The 21,880-nt window shown below is 50.4% G+C and overlaps 10 protein-coding genes across 10 annotated transcripts; 5 read left to right on the forward strand and 5 right to left on the reverse strand.

Annotated features, from left to right (window-relative positions):
* Nucleotides 1-207: 207 nt before the first annotated feature.
* BO82DRAFT_319562 (ribosome biogenesis protein BRX1) lies at nucleotides 208-1,739 on the reverse strand. The gene is made up of 2 exons (XM_025632680.1): nucleotides 1,453-1,739; nucleotides 208-1,370 (listed from the first exon to the last, which is right to left on the reverse strand). Exons 1-2 carry the CDS (start codon nucleotides 1,683-1,685, stop codon nucleotides 527-529), a joined length of 1,077 nt encoding a protein of 358 aa, XP_025487736.1. The 5' UTR covers nucleotides 1,686-1,739; the 3' UTR covers nucleotides 208-526.
* A 466-nt stretch (nucleotides 1,740-2,205) lies between these two features.
* Nucleotides 2,206-3,536, reverse strand: BO82DRAFT_344813 (ketohexokinase; the record flags this gene model as incomplete). Its single annotated transcript, XM_025633675.1, has 6 exons — nucleotides 2,206-2,455; nucleotides 2,533-2,643; nucleotides 2,699-2,760; nucleotides 2,815-2,973; nucleotides 3,028-3,424; nucleotides 3,490-3,536. 6 exons carry the CDS (start codon nucleotides 3,534-3,536, stop codon nucleotides 2,284-2,286), a joined length of 948 nt encoding a protein of 315 aa, XP_025487737.1. The 3' UTR covers nucleotides 2,206-2,283.
* A 618-nt stretch (nucleotides 3,537-4,154) lies between these two features.
* BO82DRAFT_423574 (uncharacterized protein) lies at nucleotides 4,155-4,797 on the reverse strand. The gene is made up of 2 exons (XM_025640250.1): nucleotides 4,538-4,797; nucleotides 4,155-4,465 (listed from the first exon to the last, which is right to left on the reverse strand). Exons 1-2 carry the CDS (start codon nucleotides 4,756-4,758, stop codon nucleotides 4,174-4,176), a joined length of 513 nt encoding a protein of 170 aa, XP_025487738.1. The 5' UTR covers nucleotides 4,759-4,797; the 3' UTR covers nucleotides 4,155-4,173.
* Nucleotides 4,798-6,537: 1,740 nt separating this feature from the next.
* Nucleotides 6,538-6,832, forward strand: BO82DRAFT_245996 (uncharacterized protein; the record flags this gene model as incomplete). Its single annotated transcript, XM_025630825.1, has 2 exons — nucleotides 6,538-6,630; nucleotides 6,683-6,832. Coding segments are annotated over 2 exons (243 nt in total), but the record flags the coding sequence as incomplete, so codon positions are not given.
* A 1,297-nt stretch (nucleotides 6,833-8,129) lies between these two features.
* Nucleotides 8,130-8,808, forward strand: BO82DRAFT_423578 (uncharacterized protein; the record flags this gene model as incomplete). Its single annotated transcript, XM_025640251.1, has 2 exons — nucleotides 8,130-8,192; nucleotides 8,225-8,808. 2 exons carry the CDS (start codon nucleotides 8,130-8,132, stop codon nucleotides 8,732-8,734), a joined length of 573 nt encoding a protein of 190 aa, XP_025487740.1. The 3' UTR covers nucleotides 8,735-8,808.
* A 2,339-nt stretch (nucleotides 8,809-11,147) lies between these two features.
* Nucleotides 11,148-13,538, reverse strand: abp2 (putative ARS binding protein Abp2; the record flags this gene model as incomplete). Its single annotated transcript, XM_025637611.1, has 2 exons — nucleotides 11,148-12,833; nucleotides 12,906-13,538. The coding sequence occupies 2 exons, from the start codon at nucleotides 13,536-13,538 to the stop codon at nucleotides 11,148-11,150; spliced, it is 2,319 nt and encodes a 772-aa protein (XP_025487741.1).
* Nucleotides 13,539-14,925: 1,387 nt separating this feature from the next.
* On the forward strand, nucleotides 14,926-17,070 carry BO82DRAFT_293601 (uncharacterized protein; the record flags this gene model as incomplete). The annotated part of the gene is made up of 1 exon (XM_025631797.1): nucleotides 14,926-17,070. One exon carries the CDS (start codon nucleotides 14,926-14,928, stop codon nucleotides 17,068-17,070), a length of 2,145 nt encoding a protein of 714 aa, XP_025487742.1.
* Nucleotides 17,071-17,344: 274 nt separating this feature from the next.
* On the reverse strand, nucleotides 17,345-18,049 carry BO82DRAFT_358215 (CVNH domain-containing protein). Its single transcript, XM_025636227.1, has 2 exons — nucleotides 17,889-18,049; nucleotides 17,345-17,824 (listed from the first exon to the last, which is right to left on the reverse strand). Exons 1-2 carry the CDS (start codon nucleotides 18,019-18,021, stop codon nucleotides 17,637-17,639), a joined length of 321 nt encoding a protein of 106 aa, XP_025487743.1. The 5' UTR covers nucleotides 18,022-18,049; the 3' UTR covers nucleotides 17,345-17,636.
* Nucleotides 17,981-18,831, forward strand: BO82DRAFT_178368 (uncharacterized protein). The gene has a single exon (XM_025630399.1). It carries the CDS (start codon nucleotides 18,099-18,101, stop codon nucleotides 18,564-18,566), a length of 468 nt encoding a protein of 155 aa, XP_025487744.1. The 5' UTR covers nucleotides 17,981-18,098; the 3' UTR covers nucleotides 18,567-18,831.
* Nucleotides 18,832-20,594: 1,763 nt separating this feature from the next.
* BO82DRAFT_358220 (uncharacterized protein) lies at nucleotides 20,595-21,744 on the forward strand. The gene is made up of 3 exons (XM_025636228.1): nucleotides 20,595-20,861; nucleotides 20,920-21,402; nucleotides 21,472-21,744. Exons 1-3 carry the CDS (start codon nucleotides 20,778-20,780, stop codon nucleotides 21,667-21,669), a joined length of 765 nt encoding a protein of 254 aa, XP_025487745.1. The 5' UTR covers nucleotides 20,595-20,777; the 3' UTR covers nucleotides 21,670-21,744.
* Nucleotides 21,745-21,880: the final 136 nt, after the last annotated feature.

Genomic DNA, 21,880 nt, shown 5'->3' on the forward strand with positions numbered 1-21,880 from the left:
GCAGTCGCGGCAATGGCGAAGCCGGCGAGGCGATAAGGAGAGGCGGACGTCAGGTCACTTGACACAATCGCCTTCCTTCCCCTTCACCCTTTCTTATCTAAAACCCAACGCACTTCTACATATGAAGGCCAAAAGGAGGCAGAGAATGAGCTACTCTACATTCTCAAATTATAAATCACATATGATGCATATGCTCCCTTACTCCCTATCCCGAAGCAATTTGGCAATTATCGAAAAATCCAATCTATGATAGCTCTCTACACAATGACTGCAAGTACATATGTATAGAAGGGTTACTAATGGCAACAGCCCGATAGAGGCATGACGTGACATGCATTGGGGGTTCATCGAAATGAGTGCAAATTGAACGATAACGTCAAGTACTTTTATTATTGTCACACCAGACGCCTTGAAAATAAACCATGAATGTACCCCCCCACATCAATACATATACATCCCTTCAGGATATCAGAGTCTAATAGGGCGTAGAAATAACAGAAGAAAGCGATGCAGAACAGAAAACCACCTATGCGAACAGGTGCCGTGTGTCCAGAGCACCGGGCTTCTTCTCGCCGTCACCCAATCCCAGATTCGACCGCTTCGCGAAACGGTCCGTCTCCGCATCCCTGCGGTTGGCGTGGCGAGCGGCCTTGCCAATGCGGATGTCACGGCGGACCTGGTTGGGGCTCACGTATTCCTTGTTCTCGTAGATGACGGGACCGCCAAAGCTGCCCTCCAGGATCACAATCGGCGTCAAGACAAAGCGAGGTCCAATCTCAACGAGAGAAATCTCCGGCTGTCCATCCTTCTTCTTGGGAGCGGGCTTCGCATCCTTGCCCTCCTCCTTCTTGTTTTCGCCCTCAGACTCCCGAATCTCATAGACGCGGATCCAGATCTTGCCATCCACACCAAAGACACCAATAATGCGGTCAACAAACGGCTTCATACCCTTGACACCACGCTTGGGAACGCAGAAGACACCGCGGATCATCTCCCTGATTAAACCCCGGTATTCGCTGCCGGGGGAGCTCATGAGCGGGCCCTGCTCGTCGAACGAGCGGTCGAAGACCACGAGACCCCGACCGCCCTTCAAGCAGTTTCCGCTGAACCCGGCATTCAACTCGGCCATGGTGTGCAGGTTGTTGACGTGGAACTTAATGGTAGGTCCATTGGGAGGGCGCGCAAGCCAGAGGTACAAATCTTGACCCTGCTTACGAGCCTCGAGGAAGAAGATGACGTTGCAAGAGTGAAGATCGGCGAGAGAGTTCAGGAGGAGGTTGTAACCAGCGGTCTTCTTTTTCGTGTCGAGTTTGCTTTCCTTGTGAGTGTGGGGGAGAAGAGAGGCAAGGTCTGCGAGCAAGTGTCGGTGGCTAGAGAGGAAGTAAGAAAATCCACGGTCAGCAAACGGATTCTCATCTCTCAATTCCCGGTTTCAGATGTAGGAGAACATACCGATAGGTTACACCTCTGGAGGTCAGCATCAGGACGCGAGTCTTCGGCATGAATCCAGAAGCAAGCTGCTTCTTCGCCGCTTCGGTAGTGATTTCCTCGTCGTCTTCGCTGTCGCTCGAATCGTCGGCGTCAGCAAGGAGTTCCTCCATTTCGATATCCTCCTCGTCGAGCTCCTGCTCCCGAGCGATGCGCTGGGCGGCTTTCTTTGAAACGGTTTTGTAGACGGACGCCATGGTGATTGCGATATGCTGTGATTTGTGAAAGTCCGAATCTGTTGATCGCCCGCAAAATTCAGAAGATGCGGGCAGAATTATTTTTTGGTTCACACCGCCATTGATGATCAACATCACGTGACCATGCTCACTCTCTCATCACTTTGTGGACCCCTGAAGCCTTATGTGGTTAGTCTACCTTGCGAAGCTATTCACGTTTCCATGCAGTGCTCTGAATTCTTTGATTGTATCACGTGGCTCTATACTCAATAGGTTCTATCTCAAGTTTGATGATTCTCTTGTCACCATTTACCTCCTTCAATTCATGATTGCTATCACTACTCCCAATCCATTCAAGAAATGGCTGGCATCTTCTCCTCAATACAGTCGAGGTCAATTTCAGGCTTATCTCTTGAACCCGACGGCACAATACCCAAGCTTCAATGTCATCCATCGCCCTGTGTATCGGCAACTTCTGCCTCTCCCTGTAGTGTCTTAAGTCCTCGCTCCATGTAATTCCTGTTCTTACAGCTGGTTCAAGGCTGCTCTGAATGATTCCCTGTCGCTTTGCCGAACCATTGCGCCATGATGCAGATACCGAGCTAGTCAGAGACTCATCTCAATGTACGGACTCCAGTGCACGTTGAAGCCCTGAAAAGCCCTCTTGAGATACCTTCATTCCGGCAACTCGATTTGCAAAGCTTAGCTTTTGCGACAGACTCCATTCATCACGCTGACACAGAAGCGCGTACAGCATGCCGGCATTGAAACTATCGCCAGCACCAATGGTACTAACCAGAGTCAGTGACCGGTGCGATAAGTCTAATGCAGTAGTCGTGGCGCATTCAGCCACTTGATTTCCACTTACTCCATGATATGAAGGTCTGGCGCGGTGTATGCGGGCTGATGAATCACATCTTTGGTAGCAGTACTCAGGGCTACTGCTCCATGTTCACCCCATGTGCAGCACAAAAGGGAGCTGGTGTCAGAGATCAGTAATTGGGGCTCGAAAACGCTGATGGATCTTAGCATACGCCTTCTTTGTCAGAGACGATTGTTCTTGAACACATTGCTCAGCTGATTGATATCCATTTCCCTGCGGCTGTCAGCCTCGATTGCAGCGGAGACATGAGAAGTGGGAAGTATGTACCTGAGCCCAGCTCTTTGAATAGAAAATAACATCGGCTTCCTTCGCGAGATCCTGCAGCCCTGGCCGTCCTGGCTTCTCTACTTCGACGCTGATCGTGACCGAGGGGAAGTGTCGCCGCAGGTAGTGGATGCAAGACAGGGTGACTTCAGGAATCCGGCCCTATAGATAAGGTCATTAGTCTCAAGCAGGTAGCCATCTAGATGATCTGCGAACCTCGAAATGAAACCACGAAACCGTTGGACCTAGAGTGTCAGCAATCGTGACAAATTCATCAACGGTCATCTCCGGAAGCTCATTGTAGTTCACGATGGTCCGGCTCCCCGTCGCCTGGCTTTTGAAGATGTAACTCGAAGCAGGCTCTGTCAGCTCTTCCCGGTAGATGCAGTGATCCATGTTCACGTGCGGTTCGAATGCCGCCCGGATCTGCTGCGAAGCAGCTGAGGATCTGGCGGGCAGGATTGCAACCAGGTTTAATGATAGTTGCGCGGTCGATGAGCCGTGAGCTACCAACTGCTGCAGAACCTCAAGTGTGTTGGGGCAGTTGCCCCCTCGCCGGCGAGATATATTGGAAGCACGAAGCTTTTCATCCTCTCCAGGGTAATGGGGAGTCCTGATACATTGACGTCAGAGTTGATTGGGCTGTTAAACGGGAGGAGAGAATCTAAATCCACCCACGTTAGGATCGTGTCTAGATAGCATGCGCCTACCGCAACGAGCGACATCCTGTTACTTGATTGTTTACTGTCGGGTATACAGAAGCTAGATTACACCGATAACTCGAGCCCAATAAGTACTGCACGAGCCTCGCCAATGTTGAGAGGAGCTTGACCTTGATTTGCTGTGGGATTAGTCATGACCCACTGTCGACATCATCGCAACTTCACCTAATGCGAGCCCGATCTTCCAGTCTCAAGGCACGAAAGCCGAGTGCGAGTTGCTTTAAAATACAAAGTCCAAGTTTTTCTCCCATAGCAACATGATTCCAGCTTGTCAAAATAGTCTGGTTGTGAGAAAGCGATTTCGAATTCCCTTAAAGCGGCTCGAAGCGAATTCAACGACAGAAAGGAAGTAGCTGAGATACATGCCGAGTATGAAGAAGCAGAAATACCAAGCTATGAAAAAGAGGTTGTGACTGCAATAGAGACGGTTCGGGAATAGAGAATTTGATTTGCATCAAATCAAAGTTGGTGGGTATATTCGTGCTGTTTGCAAGAGTTAGATAGAAAGTAGTTCCAATAAGACCAGAGAATGGCAGCAATCGACTGAGTAACATGCATGCTACTAATCCTATATCATATCGTCAGAAGCAATGGCTTGATATGCTTAGAGTAACGACTTACCCCAACTAATGCGACCAACTTAAATGTCGGCAGAGTCAATACGAGTGACGTCTTCGGATTCTCCGGGCTCGAGATCGTCGTCTGCAGACAGGCAATCCTCCCACTCATCATCATCGTTATCGTCATCAAACATAGGTGCATCGACGTCGGCAGATACAACTGCAGACCCACCGGTTGAGGCGACTTCTCCGGCCTGAACGCCAACGTCCACAGACCTATCAGTCCTGGTCAAATTGGTCGATAGCTCCTTGTTCTTAGAACCACGTTTCCAACCTGGAAAGCGCTTTCCCATCAGAGTACCGTACTGCAGTCTACATGAATTGTTAGACGCATAAGGAGCGATATAGAGCAGACATCTTCTGAGCACAGAAGATGAGACTCACCGAGCAGCATTCCAAGTTGTACCGAGTTTGTTCGCGATGTCGTGCCATTTCGCTTCTGAGAGGTGGATATCTTCTAGATAGGCTATCTCCAGGAGCAGAGCCAGTCTCTTCTCGTCGTCCCAAGAGACTCGCGCGGGCGTAGCGGCCTTGGGGCGCCCCAAAGTGCGTTTCTTCTGCGAGGCATTAGCACTCTGGGTGGGGACAGTCTTGCGCTTAACCATGGTGTTTCAAGTCAGGACGGTGTCTTAAATAGAGTAGGTAGTTACTAATGTTAAGAATTATGGATCCTCTTGAATAAGTGAGATGTGGTTTGCAGGTAGAGGTGGAAGCGCAAGAAGACCCGGACTAGTGCGGTTGCGCATAGAGTGACCAGGGTCTGCTGACCCTTGCGCATCGACAAGTGAATAACTCAGAATGTTATTCTCAGCGCAACCTAGCCTGTCTCACCCCGTTTCGTGTCGGCCTGCACGATTTCATCGACGTTTGCCGCTCTTTCTTCACAGTGGAGTAAAGTTGTGCAAATCGTGGTCGATGCCACTCAATGGAAATCTACCCGAGCTTCCTATGTAGGTTGTACAGAATAACTTTCACGAATTAATTGGCTCGCTGGATGATGTTCTTCTGTTTTTGACCTTCTTTCAGCCGGATAAGGACTGATCTACTCAAATGGGGAATGTTGGGCGTTATGATGTGGGAGATAATGAGATGAAGACTACTTTGCTTTCAACAGGAGAACAACAAGAAGCATGATGAAGGCGAGTACAATCTAGGAACCTGTTTATCGGAGAGTAGCTACAGTAAAGACTTGGGCGTTGCTAGGCTTGACTAGGGAACCTTTGAGGATCAGCACCTAGGTAGTGTATGAGTGATGTTTAGCACGAAGATATGGAGTGTAGTTGCGTACTTCTGGAGAGTCTGCGTCGAATTATTCTCCAAGGTTAGACTTCTGGACGAAAATATTATAAGGGAGAACATGGGTCTTTCTCCAGCTGATCCTGAAAGGCGACCTAATCCATGGTTCTAAGAAAGCATGTGTTGGACATACTAACAAGCGTAGGTTTGCGGCCGTCAACATACCCACTATTTCTCAAGAGTAAAAGCAATGTATGGAAATTGACAACTAACGACTAGCTCAATTCAACGCAGCGTGGCTGAATCTCTCAAGCTAAAAATCTACATAGCAAGGAGATTTATTTTCTCTGCGTAGTACCCTCAAACAAGATTCAGAATAACTACTTTTGACCATATTAAGTCTGTTGAGTAAGATCATCCATTGGTTGACTCACTGGTAGGTTTGATAGATGGACAGATGAAAGGTGGCATTAATACCTCGCTTGTCCGTCACTCTAGCCAAGCCCTGGGTAAGACAATATACTTTAAACAAGACTCTCTAGTATCCAATTCACCTCTTACAAGCCATGCTGGTTGATCTGAAATGTTGAACCATCTGTTGTAGTCTTTATCCTCCGTCCATCAGCCAAAGATGTGTTCAATCAGGGTATAACGAACCACGTGATCATCAGCTTACCATTAGTGCAACCCTACTCGCATGCTGTAAGAAGGATGAGTGTAAAAACAAGGTCCTTGTACAAGCTTTCTTTGTGGTTCCTCTACTCAAACGTGGGTTTTATGCTCCAGGCACGTTTAAACAATCTTGCGAATGAGGCTGTTGTCACCTGCAGCATGCCACTAGCCGGCATGAAAAAGCTCTACTGAATTTGCATTATTATTGGGCGAAATGTAGAGGCTCCACAAACTTCCTTTCAGAGTGGCCGGAATCTTTGTCGGTGATGCAGTATGATGGTGACTGTGAGCCTAAATTATCTTGATGATGAAATCTACCCCAGGATCATGAATTATAAATTCCATCCTTCTACGTGCATTGGGGTGCAAACATCTCAGCCAGTTCTCCAGATTTCTAGGCATCATCTACATACTTCGTGTCAAGACTACTCTCCTACCACAGAAAGTCCCATCTCTTGACTACTTCAAGCTCCACCATGCAGAACACAAAACGTGGCAAGGCCGTGCCGACTGACACCCCGGCGTCCAAATTCTTGTACGCTATACTCAAACAGTTGGATCTTAGATCGGTTTGTACTTCAACCTAGAAGGAAATATCCCATCCCAATGACAGTTTGATAGGTTGATTGGAACCTAGTGGCCACTGATCTCGAAATCTCCAACGGCCACGCTGCACGGATGCGATACTCCCGCTTCAGACAGCAGATGGAGGGCAATGTTCCATCCACCCGGGCTCCCCGTGCTAAGAAAGACAACCCAAAGTCGAACAAGGGTGGTTTACCCAGCGAAAACGGACAGAAGAGTCTTCCATCCCCTTCTCCCGAGTCGGTGGCGAACCAGAGATTTTCAGCTCCCTACGGCGAGCATATTTCCTCCTTGATGATGCCGTCTCTTGGTCCTTCGCTCTCTCCTATGATGCCGCCCACTCATCCAGCTGCACGACTACCGTACCACCCCCCTCCTCTTCCTACACCCGAGGTAAAGCACGAGCCTCTGGAGGCTGCTTTCGAGCCTTGCCTGGAGAATATGTTCAAGCCCGAGCCCTACGACGAGCACGTCTCATCGCTGGTGGATATACCTCTTACTACCTCTTTCCCAATGTCGACAATCCCGCCAGCTGTTGCGCCGGACACTTCTATGTTTACCGACCCCGGCAACCCGGCCAATTACGCATCTGCAGCGGCACTTCAACCCGGGCTTCAAGCTGAGTTTCGACCTGCGTTCCAACCCGAGCCATTCTACCACGAGTCCTTCGGAGCCCAGCACCCGAATAGTTTCTGGTGGCCTAGGATTCAGCCGGAGCAGGTGATAGTGGGAGAGGATATGGAGATCGAAGAGGCAATTAAGGAGGAGCAGCTAGAGGATGGTGATGTTCCTGGTGAGTAGGGTAGGTTTGGGTCTGGGAATTTGGTCTATTGCTATTGCTATCATTTTGTATGCTATCATGTCTGACTGCAACTGATGAAGCTCGTGGCCCAAGTCATACATCATGTTTGCTGCGCTTGTTTCAATCTTTCGGTCGAAATACAATATTAACACATCACTGACAATATGAATTTTGTTTACTTCCTGCAGCAACTGCATCTTCCTGGAATCACCGAACATAAGTGTGGTACTGTAGTGGGTGTGTTACAACAGTTGGCTTGCTGGATGTGGTGAACACCAACCTTGACTGAGACTGACCTTCTCTTCAATCTGACCTTGCTTTGGACGGTTTCCATTCTTTGCAATCCTCCCTCGACAACCACCTTATCACTTCTAATATCTCCCATTATCTCCACACGTCATTAGCGCACGACTCTGATCGAGTCAGTTCACTAAGGTAAGCCAATATCCATTTTCATGTCTTCTCAGCCAGCTAGAAGGGTGAGGATTGGGACTATTTCCCTCACTACCTGTTTTGCATAACCCCAGCAACCGTCCTCAATCCATTACACACATCCCCTCCTCGAAACAGTCCTTCTCCCTGAATTCCCCCATCCATCATACAGACTACCGTGTCAAACCCAGTCCTTCAGTCCAATTAAACCCTGACTTCTAAGATCGGGTCTACTCCACCTCAATCATCATGCCTGGACCCAAGCAGACAAAGACCGAGGATGAGATTCCTCAGACTGATGCTCAATTCATCGTACGTTGTGTTATGAACATGACATCTGACAGACAGGCAAGCATTCTTCTTCCTCGCATTTTCTCACTACTGTCGCTAAGCATTCCAAACAGGTTGACCTGAACCGAGTGGCCGCTGCGCTTGGCTACACCAACGTTGCCTCCACCGCGAACCGATTCCGCGCCCTGCGCAAGCGTTACGGTTTTGAGCTCGAAGCCACCCAAACAAGTGGAAGCCCCACCAAGATAGACACCGCGTTGGCCGGAGGCAATGGCTCCCTGGATGCTCAGAACGGGCAGGCCGCCCCTGAAGTCACTACCCCGACCAAACGCAAGGCGCCTGCCAAGAGGAACCCCCGAAAGAAAGCCAAGGCCAATGCTGAGGAGGCTGCTGAGTTGAACACCTCCGACGAAGCTCAGGCTGGGTCTGATGTCGATGCCAAACCGAACAAAAAGGGTCGCAAGAAGGGCGCTGCTGCCCGTGCCAAGTCTGCTCCCAAGGTGGAAGTTGTGGTTGCGTCTGAGACCCCAGATGAGGTCGATCTTGCAAATGAGGTCGTCTGAATGTTTCTTGAATGGTCTACGATACTGGTACATTGCCTTGAAAGAGGATTTGCTTGCTTTGTCGCTAATTGGATTTTGTTACACAGGCAGATGGGTATCCGACCGTTGTTGGTAGGGTCTTAAATCTTCCGTTCTTATTTCATTTGTTGACTCTTTCGAGGAATTAGCTCCGACAGCTCTGGGGATGAGATTTGGTTTATGCGCAGTCTAATGCTTCTCATTTGTTGTCAAATATCCACTCTGATAGCCTTGGGGAAGGAACGCTGATGCTCTTGGCCTCTGCAAATCGGACTCTGGATAGCAGATTGGGGGTTTGAAAATCTGGGAGATGCAATACAAAACGTACTTGACTGCCATTGCGCCTTCCTTCTCCTGCTCAGTAGTCGTTTTCTCCAATCGTCCAAAGTGATTTTCCAAACATTGACCTCATACTCTCATGTCCCTGTGTTAGAATCAGAACCGTGTTCCACCAGTGAATCAACGTCAAGCTGATACTTCATTCCCAATTCCCCTAATCTGTTTGGACTCGCTCTTTTCTCTCCAATCTTGCTGCAACCTCTCACTCAACTGGGCTAGGCCATAAGGGATTCTTCTCCCACTCACTTCCCAGGTATCTTACCTTCATCTTCCCCCCGCTTCGCCTGTCTCTCACCTTACCGATTTACACTCCCCTACCATCAAATCATTCCTCATCTCCACCCCATTATCAAAACCTTCACGACTCAAGACATCATCCTCCCCTTTTCACCACGACGATACACCTTGAGGATAACACACCGGTCATCCCAGCAGAAGATGGCTGCCAACACACCCTCGAAACCGAGAGCGCCTCACCTCACCGCGGATGATCAAGTGCAGTTTCTCCTGAGCTGCATCCGCAACGCCACAGGCGGCGGTAAAGTAAGTCCTCTACCTCCTCCCTCCACCCTTGGGCCCATCCATCTAGTACTCTCAATACGACCCCTACACCATCAACTCCCAGTCCCTGTGCCTCATCCCAGCAACGCAAACCCAAGGACCAAGACCGATCCCCAGAAATCCCAACTAACAAACCACCACCTCGAACAACGATAGATCGACTTCGCCAGCGTCGCCAAAGAGTGCGACATCGTGACCAAAGGAGCCGCGTAAGTGATGCCGAGTTCCTTTTCCCTCTATCCTTCGCTGTCATCTCTCCCCAGAGCCATTCCATGCCACTCGTTTTCAATCACACAACACATCTTTCCTGCAGACAGGAAGAGAGCCGAACTAACAGACGAATGGACGAACCAGCGCAAAACGCTACGAGCGTCTCCTGAAAGCAAACAACTTCGCTCCAGCGGGGGGCAGCAGCAATCTTACCTCGAAACCCACCAACGATGAGAGCATTGATGAGGATGAAGCCGATGGACTCAAGGCCGCCGCGACGGGAGGAGGAGCAGGCAAGGGTCGCAAGCGGACTGCAGCTGCTGCCTCTGGTCGAAAGGGGAAGACGAGTGGCCTGCTGGCGAGGAAGAAGACAAAGGGTCAGCTCATGAAGGAGATGGCGGTGGCTAGAGCGCATAGATTGGTTGGGATGAGTGATTCCGGGGATGACGCTATCAAGCAGGAAGATGGGGAGGAGGACGAGGAGGAGAAAGGCATGGCCATCAAGAAGGAGGATGCCGATGAGGAGATGCTGGTGGATGACGAAAATGGGGAAAGGGAAATTGGGGATCGCAGAGAGATGCTGGGCTTGGACGAGGCTGGCTTCGATGATCATGACCAGGAGGGAACGGCTTAGGGAACATGATCTTGTAAAGCGATCTGAAGAACTCGGTTGGAGGTTGAGTAGTCGGTTTTTGCAGAGCGTTCGTTCTATGCCGTCTCCAGGTCTTTTGTGGTTCGTTCTTGGACTGCGGTGACCTCCACCTTGCCTGCAGGCGTGCTTCGGGAGAGATTTCTCAATCGATTTTTCTTTGTCTCATCGGACGGTTTACGCGCGCGGCTCTCGATATCGTCGGCTTTTATGGTAGATGGTGTGTGGTGTGATAAGCCTTGCATTGGTCGACGCCCTTTTATGTGGAACCCGGGTTGATGGCAATATGGTTGAAGAGCAATGGATCCTTCTGATGGTTTATCTACGGGGGAGATATCATGAATGCATGAAGTCAATTGAAGCTGTTACATCACAGCATGCATTGAAAGTAGAGAAGTTAAGTTCTATAGTAAGGAGACGCATGTCAAGGTAAGTTGGCTCAAAGGGTATCAGTAAAACGAATGAACAGAACCCAAACAACAAAGAGTCACTCCGGCTTGTACCCGGAATATAAACGGCAGATGTATGTCCAAATAGCACAAGGCTCACAGGCAGTGTTGCCTGTCGAGGTTACATAGTCTCGTAGGGTATCACAGTTGAACCTGGCTGGGCTAAAGATGATTAAGGTGCGTCCGCTTAGAGGTCTGCCATTACAGACTCTAAGATCTTGCGCTTATAATTAGATAGAGACCGTTCCTTTTTCTGCATCTGCGCACGAAGCTTGAGGTACCGCTGCCTCCACGTGGCTTCGGAGACGTTTCCGTCCGCGCCTTCCACTTCGAATTCAGCATCGGTGACGCTGTCCAACTCAGCAACACTGTTGTCCAGCTCGTCAGTCGCCCTGAATGAGCTTTCGAATTTGTTGTTGTCAGATCTTCCGATGTTGAGGTTTCCGTATGTCACCTTGGTGGAGAATCGTAGCCCGTGCTTGTACTCGTGAGTAATCGTATATACGTGATTTGAAGTGGTTCCATCAACGCTTGGCGCAGTGGAGGAAGCTGAAGGCATCACCTCGATGTGGATGGTCATCACACTTTCGGTGACTCCGGGATAGCCAAATTGGTGTCCCAGACCCAGGTGTAATGCGGACATGAGGGCTGTTGAGCCGCCTGGTATTTTCGCATATGTGGATGCGAGATTTGAAACAACAGATGATGCCAAGCCCCGGCCCTCTTCCGCACTGAGAGGAGCGGACCGACCGACAACTCTACCACGAAGTAGCTCGCCTGCCAAAACACGTACAACGTCGTCTGCTGTAATCTCCGTTTGTTGCACAACGTTGCGGTTGGCATAAGAAGAGGGATTGGTGACACCCATGTTACCAGCATAGTCGTAAAGTGGTGCCAGAGTTCCATTGCGCTGAGTATTCTCGGTTTTCATCATGCCAGAGGCGCCATGGACTCCGTTTACCGCCAAGGTGGGCGGTGTCGCCAGGCGCACAGGTCCTCCAGGGTGCTGTGGAACCTGAAGCTGCAACTTATTCGGCTTGGGGCCTAAATTGTATGGTGTAGGTGATTGCTGGTATGGTGAGTCACTGAACCGATTAGCGTGCTCCTGGTCGAGAACAATGGCAGGAGATGATCGGATCGCGGAATTCGGCTGGTGAGTAGATTCGGAGCGGGCAGGGTTTACTGGGAAGGATGAAAATGGGCCTGACACTGTTCCTCGATTTGGAGGTCGGCCCCGTGTCTTTCCATTGCTCCCATTGTTACTAGGCCAGGCGGATGACACAGCGGGGCCATGACGCCGTTTGGGGCGTGTTTTCTCGCCGGTGGATGGTGTCACTGCTGAGCGGGGTTCTGCAGGCTGGATGAAGATTTCCGACTGATGATTACTTCTGGGGATAATCGCAGATTGAGGATAGCCGTTGGGCGAGGCATCGCGTTCAACAGGTCTCCATCGTAGATCTTGACTTTGCTGGGGAGCATGAGTCACAGATGGACCCTCCGTTGAGAATGTGTGCGCATTCCCCATCCACGGATCAGTCGACTCTATCTCATCAGGGAAGGCGCTGAATGGAATAGCGCTTGTTGGAAATGTTGAGGTCTGCCCAGAAAAGGGACCTGGGTGAATCACGTTCAGGGATGTGTCGAGTTGTGGTCGTTTGGCGGCCTTTTCCATCGCCTCGAGTTCGGCTCGCTTTCGCCCGCGTTTGGGCTTCCATTGAGGAACAAGCGCTCGCAAGGCGAGATCTTCTTCGAGTGGGACCCCGTCCCGGCTCTCGCTTACAATATCGCTAGGCGGGAGCTGAGTGTAATAAGGATGAGGGTGTCCTAGACAGTATTCGAAGAAGGCATCGACATGCATTGCACGCATCCAGCGCTGTCGGAAGTTAGCGCTCGAACTCATTCTTGGTATGGTACAAGACGTCAGAGATAAAATGAACAAACGGACCTTCAGTCGCACTGCGTATTGCTGAACTTTCTGCGTGCTTTGTTTCTTTTCCATGCAAGGCGGCTCTACCCCCAGCTCGATAGCCAGCTGAATCCAAGTCTTTAACTCTTTGCAATCGAGCTTCTTGATCAGTTCGTAAAGCGCAAATATACTGAAGCTCTTTCCATCACTTCGTGGAGGACATCTGAAGGTCTTTCGTAATTCCGAAGTATCCATCGACAAAGGGACATTCGGGTTACAGTAGAATATAAACATAATGTATGCATCGTCGATGTTCGCATCCGTGATGTCGCGAGACGGAAGGGATCGGGTCTCCGGCGGTTCCATCTGTTCTCGAGTAGATCTCTGGCGCAAAGAGTCATAGTCGGGAGGAGACAATGAGGGTGCTTGGCGCACTGGTACTGGCAATGGTGCAGGTGCTGGTGCTGGAGTGAGTACCTGTGCCGGTGCTAGTGCTGGGGGCACGCCAGGGCGTGGAGCGGTTGGCGATGCCTGTAAGCTGCGCGGGGTAGCTTTGCGGTGAAGAGGGGGCGATTTGGAGGTGGCAATCTGACTGCGAGCACTACCTATCGAGGATGCGCTATGTAAGCCAGGCTCCGGGGCAGGATACCTGGCGTACTGCTGGATAATCATCGGCGGAGGCCCTAATTCCGCCCGGTCTGGCTGGACCGGATGAACTGGCTGAACCGGCTGGTTCATTACATTTGGAAACGAAGCTTCCATCTTGAAAGGGCGCGGGTAAACGGTCTAGACCGAATTACCGCTGCTGACTTTTTGGAAATCAATGAGAAAAAGCGATGGAACTGACAAGACAAGATAAAATGCATAGGTATAGGTAGTAATGAAGCGGGAGGTCTCAGATTGAGGCCGGGGCTGGAACGGGCCAAAATATAAAGTCAAGTCCTATTAGACGGTGGTTGTAAAGCACGGGTATTTCGGGGGCCAGCCCAATAATTGCAGTGCGCGATTGGAGGGATTCGGATCCTCGTGATAGGGTCGTTCAAATCGGAGGAAGTACCTAGTTGGTTGGTGGAGTGAGGTGCAGTGAGTGGTATTGTTGATAACGTACAGCAGCTGTACGTGTATAAGTATATACAAACTTAACAAGCAATGGAGATTAGTGACACGGCATTGGAGCAATCAATGCAGGATCATCGCAACAGCGAAGGTAAAGATCAAACAACATTGTTGCGCAAGCGCTCGACGAAAAAGAGAGAGAGGAAAGAGAGAGGAAAGAGGGAAAAAGAGGAGAGGGTGGCTGGACGACGGCGGCGCTTTAAAGAAGGCCGATGATAGATTAGGAACTCGAGAGGAGCTGACTGTTTCTATTTCGGGGCTCCCCTCGATCCCTCTCCAGGCTTAGCGTCGTGGCCTCAGGGCGGGGGAAATTGATGCCTGGGCCTGCCTGGGCCTGTGCCTTTGGACGGGCTGCCGCCATTCGCATTCAATTGCATTCATTCACTTGCACTGTGCAATTCAATTGCCTGTCACGCAGTCACACCCTGTCACATGCACCCCTTAACAGTTTAGCCGCCGCTCGCCTGAGCAATCAGGCCACAAGAATCTACTGATCGACCCCCTCTGATAATCATTAGTCATTCCGACCCTCATTCTGCCATCACTTCCCGGCACTACGCCTTTTCCGCCAATCGCTCACTCGTCACTGCTAGTTACTTGACTAGTCAGTCTACCCATACTCCAGTCTTATCGATAAACCCCCTTCGGTCCCGTTCAGGGAAGCCTCGATCCAAACTGGAACTGGAACTGGAACTTCTGGAGGCAGGCGACATCATCCATCGACCTCATCCAACTTTGCCAGCTACCTGGTGCCTTCCTTCTTACCACTAACTTTCCTCGGCATTTCATTCTCCAACTACTGGCGGTCCATCTGGGATGACCAGCTTATCGATGTCCTTCGGTGATCTGGTGCTCGCCTCTCCAGTCTCAGTCTAGATGCGCCACTATCTACTCTACCTTACTTCCCTACATTACAGTGACAGCGTCATAACCTCGCCCCAGAATGGCCCCCACGCTTCGCACCCCTCCTCGTCAGCGCCCCTCCAGACAATCTCGACCTGTCCGATCTAGTCGAACTCAAGTACAGTCCTACCACGAAGACAGCAGTTCCGACGATCGGCTCGATGAGGATACCGAATCGGATCGTGAACGCGCTGAACGGTTGTCGCTTTCTCTGCGCCCCCGAGACTCTAACCGTATGCCGGCCTCCTATCGCGAGGAAACCACCGACGATGAGCTTGACGACTTCAGCGACGAAGGCACGGATACCATGACTCGCAGTGAAGCACCCGCACACGCACCTCTCACTCTCGCGGAGGGAAGCAACCACGCCAGACCATCTAAGCCTACCCGCACACGAACCGTAAGAACAAGATCACAAACAACGAAGGCAAAGCGGCCTGTCAAGAAGAGGCGGATGGAAGTTGGACGTCCGCTTAACAAGCGTCGAAAGCTCGAAGTGGATGCTGCTCCATATGTTGGTTCGGGCGTTATACCGCCGTGGCAGACGCTTCCCTATCACATACTCCTCGATATATTTGTTCGTGCATCATACCCTCTGATTGACGAAAGGACTACCAGCAGAAAGAGCTCCGTGCAGTGGCTTGTCAAAGTCGCTTTACTATGCCGTTCTTTCCATGAGCCTGCCTTGGCCGCTCTCTACCATTGCCCTCCATTAATACCGGCCGCTAAGTCTCACGGTTTGCTACACTTGCTAGCCAAACCTCAAGATCAACTTTCTACAAACTATATCAATAAAATCAAACAGCTGCATGTTGATGTGGAAGCCCTTCTGTTCTACAAGAGCGGGTCGACCCTGGGTTATTTTGAGCTGCCCAAGTTGCTGGAGAAGACTCCTCAAGTCAAAACACTACGACTCTACCATAGTCATGATTACGTTGTCGGCCTTCCCCCGTGGCTTATTCAGCGCTCAAAATGGACTTACCCGGACAGTCTTTTCCATGCGATTTCGTCAAGCCCTATCCGCCTTCGTAGCTGGGACTGGAACAGCCGTTTCATGGAGACTCAAAAGCTTCTCGAACTGATGTCACAGATGCACATTCAACCCGCATTCCATATGATGCAGGATCTGAGAATTCTACACGTTATGTGTGATGATCCATACAACAAACAATTGCCAGAGAGTTCCACCGAAAAAGAGATACTTTTGGCCGCAGCCCTTGCTGACCTTCCCAATTTACGGCGCTTAGAGTTTATAGAATGCTCAATTGTGAATGATCACCTTTTGCCCAATCTTCCGACAACCCTCACCTCTCTCACAATAAACAACTGTGATGAGATTACGACCACTAACTTTAGTTCATTTCTTTCGACGCATGGCCGCCATCTTCGAGAGTTGAATCTAAGCCATAACCGTCATTTGAGTATGTCTTTCATTGTCAACTTGGCCGTATCATGTGAGCAACTGGAAGTCTTCAAGATGGATATATCCATGCATGATTGGTCCAGTTACCACGACGTTGAGCCTCATTTTCGGGAACTACTTTCACAGTCTGAGGTCCCGACCTGGCCATCAACACTTCGGGAGATCGAGCTCCTCCAGTTGCGAAATTGGGATGACAGAACAGCAGAAGTCTTTTTCAGCTCACTTCTCAATGCCGCTCCTAGCTTAGAGAATTTGAGGCGCTTGGTGATAAGCGCAATTCTGAAAATAGGGTGGCGAGATCGAGCAACTTTTCGCGAGAAATGGAAGGGCAAGCTGCAAAGAGTTTTCCAGCGACGAAGTCCTCCGCCCAATCCTGACCTTCGTTCTATTCCTCGCACTTCGCTACTGCTCAATGCCTCCGAATCTGCAGTAGCCAGGATCAATGAAGGCGCCAGCAATCATTCCGATACTCAACACAGCGGCACTATGACACCGAACAAACGGAAAAGTGCGCGCATTGCTCAAAAAAGATACTCTGACGATGAAGCTATTGTCACAGGGAAGAGGCGAAGATCTTTTGAAGACGACGATGAACCACTCGCCACTCAAGGCTTGTGTGATGTCGTCATGATTCGAATAGACAATCAACGTCCGACAGAGACTCAGTTCAACGAAGAAGACTTCCTCGACGACGAATTAAGCGGAGACGAAGATTGGAACGGCAACGACCTCGACGTTGACGATGGCAGACATGCATGGTAGATGAAAATTATGCTCAACCTTCCAATCTCCTTACAAATTGCTCCGTGCTTTACTTAAGTTAATTTTTGCGATTGTGCCCCGACTCGTCTTTCGTCTTATCCATTTTTCACGACTGCAACGCTCGCACTGGCTCACGTTCAAGTCATATTTGCATTGCTGCATGAGTTTTTATCTTAGAGGGTATATTATACATGGGTGGCAGGTAGGAGTACGAGTCCAGGGCGTCTGGCTTCATTTTTTTCGGGAGGGTTTCTGAACGGCAGTCGTCGGGAATTGAGTTCGACCGGGTATACTAATTGCGTTCCAATACTTGACGTGTTGCCTTAATTATCTTCCATCTCTTCGGAAATTCAGCTGCCTACTGGTGGTACTCGCTCGAATATCACTGGTATAGATTCAGACTGGAATAATACAAAATGGTCCACACGGTATCTCAAACTACCCAGTAGAGAGATGAGCAGCAATGCCAAATTTCTAGCCCAGCTAACCTCTGACTTCGACCCATATAGGTGCCCCCTGTGGATATGATTCTCTCAAGCCAACATCCCAGGCAAGCATTTACTCGCCTACTGGTAAACTAACTTGCCGTTGTCGTTCTCGATGTGCTCGGACAGGTTGACGTCGGCGGGGAAGTACTCGCCCTCCGAGTTGGCAAGCTCCGCGCGCAGCACGGGGACCTCACCACCGCCCTCAATGGAGAAGGTCACATCGCGAGCACTGCCGGAGAAGCTGCTTCCACCCCAGTCAAAGCGGCCTGGTAGATAGGCACAGAAGTCAGAATCATTCGCCATACTGCATTGAGCCTGTCATGGACATACCCTCGTCGTTTCCCAGAAACTCATCCAGGTCCAGTCTGGATTCGTGCTCCTCACCCTCCTCGTCTCTGAGGACCGCAACCAAGATATGGTTGTCGTCAATGTGGACGTCCGAGGCGCTTAAGTGGAAGCTCATGGTGGCACTGAAGTGAAGGGGTTTGTGATGAAGGAGAAAGGGGAAGAAACTGTCAGGTTGGAGGTTGGATTTGGAAGATGAGTGTTTGTGTCGATGGTTTGAGAATAATGTGTACTGGCGGACGGGGAAGAGGAGACCCTTCTTATACCTTTTCTGCCATGAGGATTGTGAAAGGGGCTGATCTACTTGCCCTCCCCTCCATTTCTCCCCCTCCCTCTTCCAAGAGCGTTACTGCAACACTAGGCTGGGTCTCATTAGTTAGCTTAATCGCGCGATTGAGTGGACATCGGGCTAGTCTAGAAGCTCTGTTGGATCTTCCGTGGGGGCCCCTCCTCTCGTCTCAGTGTGTGGTGGGATGTATGTATGTATGCGCATACACTACATGTATCAGAAGCTGCAATGCAACCATAAGCAAGCTGTATTCGATCATCAAGCCACTTACGAAAAACAACAAACAAACAAAACAAGCGCGTGTGCCTTTCAATGATTGCATCATTGTCTTTCTGCTATGCTTTCTCTGCCTGAAGCGGGCCTTCTCCCCATAACAATAGAATAGTATCATGTCTTAGAAAGAGAAATGGGTACGTATTCATGTATCGGCCACCTATCACTATTGTTTTGTTTCACCGTAGACAATCCTCCCCACTCGCGCACCTAGTCCCTCTTGGCGGCCAATTCAGCAGTAGTGGACCCTGAAAGGTATCCCATCCTCTGGCCCCCCTCCGGCGCCTGCGCGGGCTGAAGCAAAGGGCAGGTGAGACGTGACGTTGTTGCTCTCTGTTCTGTCTGCCGGTCTCGAGGGGAGGGGATCGAGGTGATTGATTGGGAGGTATTCGCTGTTTAGGCAGAAGTCTTGGTAAAGCGATTGAGAATCATTGATTCATTTTGTATGGCCAGACCCTGGTCCGGCTCCTGTCTGACTCCGTCGATAGTGAGGTTCCTTGATTCCGGAACAGCCACAATCCCCACAAGTGATTGCAATGATATTGGTTTGAAGGGCTGTGCCAAGAATGACGAGATGTCTTTACGACGGAGCTGTGGTCTGGGAAAAAGTGGCGCAAGGCTGCCCCCCCCGTCAGGTGGCTGAGTTTCCGTTCCTCCTGTAATAAATAAAGGGTGGGTGGTGGTTGATTTGGTTTTGTTTGCTGTCAGTAGGACGGAGTGTTATTTTTGCTTTCCCTTCCGTCGCCTTGCAGGGCTGAGTGCTTGGCATAGGAGAGATTCGGGAGCCGCTGACGGGTGTCAACGGTTGAAATAATGCCAGTCTCACGGGGCACGTAGTTGGTGGCTGGTGCTCCCATCTGAAGTCAGGTGAGTGGGAAAGTAAGGAGGAAGGAGACTCGTACAAGCGATATGAGCCCATGTCAAGGTGGGGAGGGGAAAAGCGGGGAGTTTCCCTCTTTCCCCTCGCTGGATCTTCTCCTGACAGGCTGACACTGACAAGGCAAGGCGGTGAATTCCTCCCCTTTTTCTCATCTAATGCCTTTGGTTGTCTACACATTCTCGTCAACAATGGGCTCACTTTCTCGTGGGCGAAGAGCTTGCTCGTCGTGCTTATAAGGGAGACTCGCATTAGGAGCTGTCCCAGTCCTCGATTTTCCGTTCATTGGCGAACATACCTGCCTCTTCCCATGGGCGCATACAGCGGCTGTCTTCCGACGAGCACCGTTTCACCAGGGTGTCCATGTCAGAATGGGGCGAATATCCGTCATAACTGGCCATCAACCTTGAGCAATAACTCATAATCTAGTCGTGTTCCTTACTGTTGGAGCACAAGACGTTGCCAGAGTCGAAGCAATTCGCTTCCCCTTGAGATCCTGGCTTATTGCTTGACAGAGCCGCTGCGACATCGTCCAGTGACATGAGTGACATGAATAATGCCTGTTATGATAAGGTGGTCAGCGCCCGTACTTCGCGCAAATGCATGAATCTCATACACTATTCTCGGCTCCACGCGAATCGCATGCCTCGTCGTGAATCCTAGCCATACCCTGGTTTTGAGAAAGCACCCAAAACATCGATATTGACGCCAGATATTGCCGAACCATTGGTGGGCAGACTTTCTCGCGTGTACTCAGCGACAGGTGATCGGGGCCTTGCGAGCCAGGCATAGCTCATGATTCAAGTGCTAGTTGCCCCAGACAGCTGCGCTGGAGAGGCTCAATTTAGGCGTCATTGGGCAAGCCAATTGCCTAGGCTTGCTTATTGCCCCTAAACGCAAATCTCAGAATACTCGCACTCACGCAGTTCTCTATCTGAACTGGTGAGAGCTTGTCTTGAACCGCGTAGATATAAGCACGCCGGCATGGTGACTGGCAAGGGCCAACAGATCTAAAACGCACGTAGTGTGCCGTAGCGCTTACTCCCCCAGCAATTACTCGACCACGCTAGGGTTGGCTGGACAAAGAACACTTGTGCTATCGAATAGCTTACGGTCGGTGATTAGCGGAGTGTTTTGTTGCCGTACTCTAGTCAAAGCTTACGATAAATGAGCCATCCAATGCATGGCTCCGAATTATATTTGCTCGCCCACTGCTCGCTTGACCGCTTGCGCCTCTTGTGATCACGGACCACGGCACTGTTCGACGCGGTTTTTTTTTTAGGAATTTGAAGCATGTCCAGCTCTAGGAGGGCAGTTTTTCTGCTCGGCATTCAGCCTAATCACCGTTATACAATCTGTGTATATAAGTATGGCTGCCTGTCGAGCTCGATCAAGCCAGCATGCCACCTACTACTGACATCTTGTCGATCGCACCATGGTCAATATCTCTGAGCCAGCTCGTCCTTGGGCTGACGGGCCCTGGCCCTTAATCGAGACACCTTCCAAGACCCGGAATGTCGTGAGTTCCTTTTTCCTTCCTTCAAAGCTACCTGTCTCATGCTGATGAATACCTGCAGGCAGAACACCCCGCCGTCTATATCGCGAACGAAATGGCATTTGCCCATAACAGCATGCTGAGGGGTTTAAATAGCATCTATCTCCAGACATTCTCTGTCCAAGAGCCCCAGGACGTCTCCGACTTTCTCTTCTTCATCCACGCGTGGGCAGGCTGGGTATCGCATCATCACGTCCTAGAAGAGGAGAAGATGTTCCCGGGATTCGAAAGAGTCGTCGGGATTCCCAATTTCCTTGAAACCAACGTGGAGCAACATCACTCCTTCCAGCCTTTATTGAAGAGGCTCTTGGAGTACAGCAGCCAGACCCAGCCGGCAGAATACCAGGCGTCTGTGGTCCGGCAGCTGATTGAAAAGATGGCACCCAGTTTTCGCCAGCATCTGAGCGACGAAATTTCGAGTTTACTTTCTATGGAACCGTATGACGGGGACGCATTGCTGAAAGTCTACAAGGAATGCGAGGCCGAGGCAGGCAAGCAGGATAAGGTACAGTACTTTCATTGTGCTTTCCGCCCCTTACTCATTCCACCGGATTTCTGACACACTCGATTGCAGCATGTGGTCCCTCCAATGGTGCTGGGACTTCGTGACATCACCTTTGAAGGAGGCAATCAGTGGCCGACTATGCCACCGCTGTCGGCATGGTTTGTTTACTACTTCTTCTCTGGCAAGCATTCTGGATCCTGGCGATTTCTGCCGTGCGATACCTGGGGGAACCCACGCGCGTTGAGATTTGTGAAGGGCGACGCTTGAGGAAAGGTGAAGGTGTAGCGACTGAGCACGAAGCGCTGGTATATATTCAATAATACAACAATGCTTCCCAATGCGCAAGTGAAAGATAATCCGTATTGTGCTGTTTCCGCCGCCTCGTTGCCCGAGTTCGCGGTCAGCAACACCGCAATGGTCCATGGATCAACGTAGTTCGGTTGCTTAATAGGAATGAAGCGCTGTAGCACCTTATAGA

This window comes from Aspergillus uvarum, assembly GCF_003184745.1.
Source record: "Aspergillus uvarum CBS 121591 unplaced genomic scaffold BO82scaffold_67, whole genome shotgun sequence".
NCBI lineage: Eukaryota > Fungi > Ascomycota > Eurotiomycetes > Eurotiales > Aspergillaceae > Aspergillus > Aspergillus uvarum.

Coding starts and splice junctions, on each gene's coding strand:
- BO82DRAFT_319562 (XM_025632680.1), bottom strand. CDS start 1,685: ATGGCGTCCGTCTACAAAACCGTTTCAAAGAAAGCCGCCCAGCGCATC. Junction 1,371..1,452: donor TCCAGAGGTGTAACCTATCG/GTATGTTCTCCT, acceptor CTTCCTCTCTAG/CCACCGACACTTGCTCGCAG.
- BO82DRAFT_423574 (XM_025640250.1), bottom strand. CDS start 4,758: ATGGTTAAGCGCAAGACTGTCCCCACCCAGAGTGCTAATGCCTCGCAG. Junction 4,466..4,537: donor ACAACTTGGAATGCTGCTCG/GTGAGTCTCATC, acceptor CAATTCATGTAG/ACTGCAGTACGGTACTCTGA.
- BO82DRAFT_358215 (XM_025636227.1), bottom strand. CDS start 18,021: ATGAGCTTCCACTTAAGCGCCTCGGACGTCCACATTGACGACAACCAT. Junction 17,825..17,888: donor GTTTCTGGGAAACGACGAGG/GTATGTCCATGA, acceptor CCTATCTACCAG/GCCGCTTTGACTGGGGTGGA.
- BO82DRAFT_178368 (XM_025630399.1), top strand. CDS start 18,099: ATGAGTGTTTGTGTCGATGGTTTGAGAATAATGTGTACTGGCGGACGG.
- BO82DRAFT_358220 (XM_025636228.1), top strand. CDS start 20,778: ATGGTCAATATCTCTGAGCCAGCTCGTCCTTGGGCTGACGGGCCCTGG. Junction 20,862..20,919: donor CTTCCAAGACCCGGAATGTC/GTGAGTTCCTTT, acceptor GAATACCTGCAG/GCAGAACACCCCGCCGTCTA. Junction 21,403..21,471: donor AGGCAGGCAAGCAGGATAAG/GTACAGTACTTT, acceptor ACTCGATTGCAG/CATGTGGTCCCTCCAATGGT.